We start from the raw sequence: 3,830 nt of genomic DNA, 5'->3' as shown, positions 1-3,830 counted from the left end.
TGTTATATTTGTGCATGTTGAAATAGGTGACCAATAAACATCCACCAATATAGCTAAACTGAACATCCGATACCATACTATAATGAATATCCAGTTTAACTTGGTCAAAATCAAAACATAACCAAGTGCTACACACTCGAATACTAACGGCTAACCATCCATGCTTAGAGTAAAAATGAATATCCGGTCACTTATGAAAATGAACATCCACTTTAGTTCATTAAAAATACGTGAAAACAATGTCTATAACGAACAGCTACGTACTGAAAAACTATACAGTAAAGCATGTAGGAATCAGGTACAACTTTGTTAAACTATCTCATAAATTACAGAATAACAATCAAATATACTCTTTATGCATTAAGTCTACACAAAATAAAAATAGTAAAATGGTTCGTTCTAACAAATGGAAAAAGGGTTTTTGCAATTAATAACATGTGGACTTTTGCAACAGCTGCCTCAAAACCTTTAAACTAACATGAATCCTTTAAAAACAGAGATGAGAAAATATATACTATCACAACCTTGTCCAATTAATCCTACTTTTTGTTGAAGGAGCTTAACAAAGACATGAAACCACCGGCTTGTTCGAGAACATTCAGGCCAGCAACAGCACCATGGTTTATATCTTGAGATGTGTGCAGACGAACCACCTGCCAAAAAAAAAAGAAAAAGTCAAACAGTTATGTTCTTGGATAGTACTATACCAAATAAACATACAAAGTTGAGATTAAGCCAAACATCTATTGGGGATGAATTCTTTTGTTTTCTCCGACATGAATTCTTGAAGGACTTCTCAAGGGTAGTGCCGAGCCTCTTACTCTTTGGCCTGCCCTTTGTGGTGACCTTTGATGGGCCTAGGATGTCATCAACACCGACATCGTTCGAATTCTGTGAGCCAATGTAAGGATGCCATGCCATATAAATAAATAACATGCCGGCAAGCATAATGTGCAGGTATTATATACGTACAAAACACTCATGTAAAGATACCATGTCATATAAAACACACACCCATATAAACCATACAAACCCCATATCCATATAAACCACATAATATGCATAAAGCATGTGAGCATATAAAAAAAATTAAATTATATGCAGTTTTCATACAAAGATACCATGCCATTACAAAGCACTAAAATAACCATGTCATGATTAACATACAGGAAATCCAAGTATCATACGCTTTAATTTAGTTCTAGTTCACAACCCCTGCATCACCTTATATTTGTTTTTTAATTTATCAAATGATCATCATGTAGCAACAATATACGCATACCAATATATGGCCATTCCAATGCATACCAACTAGCTAATTTAGGCTATTCCAACATCCATATAAAATATATGGCCATCTGGATGACAGATACAAATATAAAAGAATGGTTAGCATATAAAACATGCAATATAATATGCAGGCAGCATGCATTCATATACAAAAAAATAATTATAAAATATGCTTGCTGCACATAAGTATACTATATCTTTAAAAACAATCATATACGCATGAAACGATTAATTAATTCTTTCAAATTCTGCATGGATATCACTCAATATAAAATAATCACACATTTAATTCAATATAAAACAAACACCTCATCTACAGTGTGACATAAAATCTAAATTTTTCGAAAACTAAACATCCATGGCAGAATTTGTTTATGAAAATAGCTCACCTGGTTCGACTTCTCAACGCCGACGAGGACATCACCGGATATGTTTTGAGGTTGGTCTGATGAAACCACTACAACGGTAGACATATCACAGCCTAGGGGTTCAACGAGATCGCACTCCATTAATGAATTTTTGTCCGGTGGTGTGCATGAAGGATGACCCTCGCTTAAAATGCGTTCGTCTTGAGATGGGGCCACTGGGAAGACAGTCTTCCGGAAACAAATACTCCTTGTTGCAGGTCTGGGTTGCTGCGCTAGCGCAAAGACCACGCAAACCACCTGTGCACAGTTCGAACAACACGGCGGTGGGAAGAGAGGCAGACGGCAGTCAGTGATCTTGCAGTGCTGAGGCGGCGAGATCCTCGAATTAGTGGAGAGAGTTGAATTCACGCCGTCTTGATGGACGGTAATCCTAATTTATTTCAAAATTCAAATTAGAAAGAAATTTCAAAATTCAAATTAGAAAGAAATCAAAATTAATTAGTTATCCATAATTTAACGTTAATTTCAATTAAGCCCCATTGTATATATTGTACGATAGGTATATTGTCTCCTCATACTTTTCCTACAGAGATAAAATAAACAAAAACACATGTTTGGAGAATTCAATCTTACACAAGCCTTCGGTTCTTTGTGGCAAATATTTATCAGCAAAGTGTGGAAAAGAATCTGATTCCTTTGCAATCTGTGATGATCCTGTTGAACTATGCTGCCCAACTCTAGCAACAGGGAAAACATCCATCCTTGAACTCAAGTTCACCAACATGCTCTTCAAGGAATGTCTCTTATGTTTCCCTTCTGAAACTGCTTTCCACCGTTCAGATTCTTGCTCAGCATGCTTCCTCCTAGCCTTTGACAATTTAACCTCCTTTAACAGCATTTGCTTCTCCGCTGTCACGGATTTCACTCCATTTTTCAATCTCAACATGTGGTTTTGTGAGTGCTTGGAGTGCAAAAATTGCACAAGAAACACCAAAATACATAGGATACATAATATCAGTGTCACTCTTCTTGTCATACCCAAATCTATTACCCAAGACAGAGAATCCCTTGTCCTCTGCCATTACTATAATGGGGTTTTGGTTCTCCTTTGCCTTTCTGCAACTGTGAAAAGAAAAAAACCAATAAGAAAACAACTATAATTAATGAAACTGAGTCCCACATTACATTAAAACTCACATGATTTTTGGCCATAGATAGATCCCAATTGATTCAATAATGATAGACATATTTGACAGTACAATAATTGAGTTTAAAACAGCAGATGCCTAATGAAAATGATGGGAGACATTAGTGTGTGTCTAAAGCAATAGTTTCCTTAACACAGGATTCAAGAATGATCTTACATATTTTCTCCCCTTCTGAAACTGCAACTAGGCCTGGAAAAAGTACTTGAATGGATCAATTAAGTCCACAAATCACACCAAACAGCAAAACTCATGTAACTGATGTGAAGGGAATCATATTAGATGTCCACAAAAGGCAGAAAAGATTGTTATAAACACGTGTAGTCGTGCACATTCTGTAGAACAGGTGGGGTGCACTCTACCAAGAATAGAGAAGAAAAAAAAGGCTATTAAGTTTTGGTTTCCTGGTTCTAAGTGATTGTACAGGCCCTATTAGCCCCACACATGATCCTTCTTTAATTCCTCTTTTTTATATTTCCTTTCTTCTCCTCCTACCACCACCACCACCACCATATTTCCTTTGTACTACTCAACACTCTTATTTTCTTTGTGGCTCAAGCATTAACCATTTAGCAAGCAAAAGCACTAGATTCCTGGGAGCTTGTCACCATTACTGACAAGAGAGAGAAGCTAATCACCAAAAAGAAGAATAATAAATATCTTTGAGTCAATTTGGCTATACAATACCATATAATTTCAGTTGCTTACCTGTATCATCACTAGAATATACTACTCTTCATTTTTTATATATAAAAATGCAAGTCATGTTTCAACGTGAATAACCAAGCTTTTAATTGGATCCTAACATAAATTATTAAGGTCACATAAAAGATTAAAAAAAGATAAAAGTATGCGTCAGGTATAAAATTTCCAAGGTTCAAATTTCAATAAAATGGGTTAAAAAATTGTGATATATACTATAAAAGGGACAGCCCAAAAACAATTTGTCCGCATTACTTCGCATCTT

General features: G+C 35.7%; 1 protein-coding gene across 1 annotated transcript; it reads right to left on the bottom strand.

Moving 5' to 3' along the window:
- Positions 1–288: 288 nt before the first annotated feature.
- On the bottom strand, positions 289–3,567 carry LOC112721805 (uncharacterized). The gene is made up of 5 exons (XM_072211084.1): positions 3,023–3,567; positions 2,292–2,780; positions 1,680–2,088; positions 742–891; positions 289–653 (listed from the first exon to the last, which is right to left on the bottom strand). The coding sequence occupies exons 3-5, from the start codon at positions 1,797–1,799 to the stop codon at positions 540–542; spliced, it is 384 nt and encodes a 127-aa protein (XP_072067185.1). The 5' UTR covers positions 1,800–2,088; positions 2,292–2,780; positions 3,023–3,567; the 3' UTR covers positions 289–539.
- Between the last annotated feature and the right edge of the window lie 263 nt (positions 3,568–3,830).

Source organism: Arachis hypogaea, chromosome 2, assembly GCF_003086295.3.
Source record: "Arachis hypogaea cultivar Tifrunner chromosome 2, arahy.Tifrunner.gnm2.J5K5, whole genome shotgun sequence".
Taxonomy (NCBI): domain Eukaryota; kingdom Viridiplantae; phylum Streptophyta; class Magnoliopsida; order Fabales; family Fabaceae; genus Arachis; species Arachis hypogaea.
Note: the sequence above shows the minus strand (reverse complement) of the source record. Positions and strands in the feature narration are given on the sequence as shown.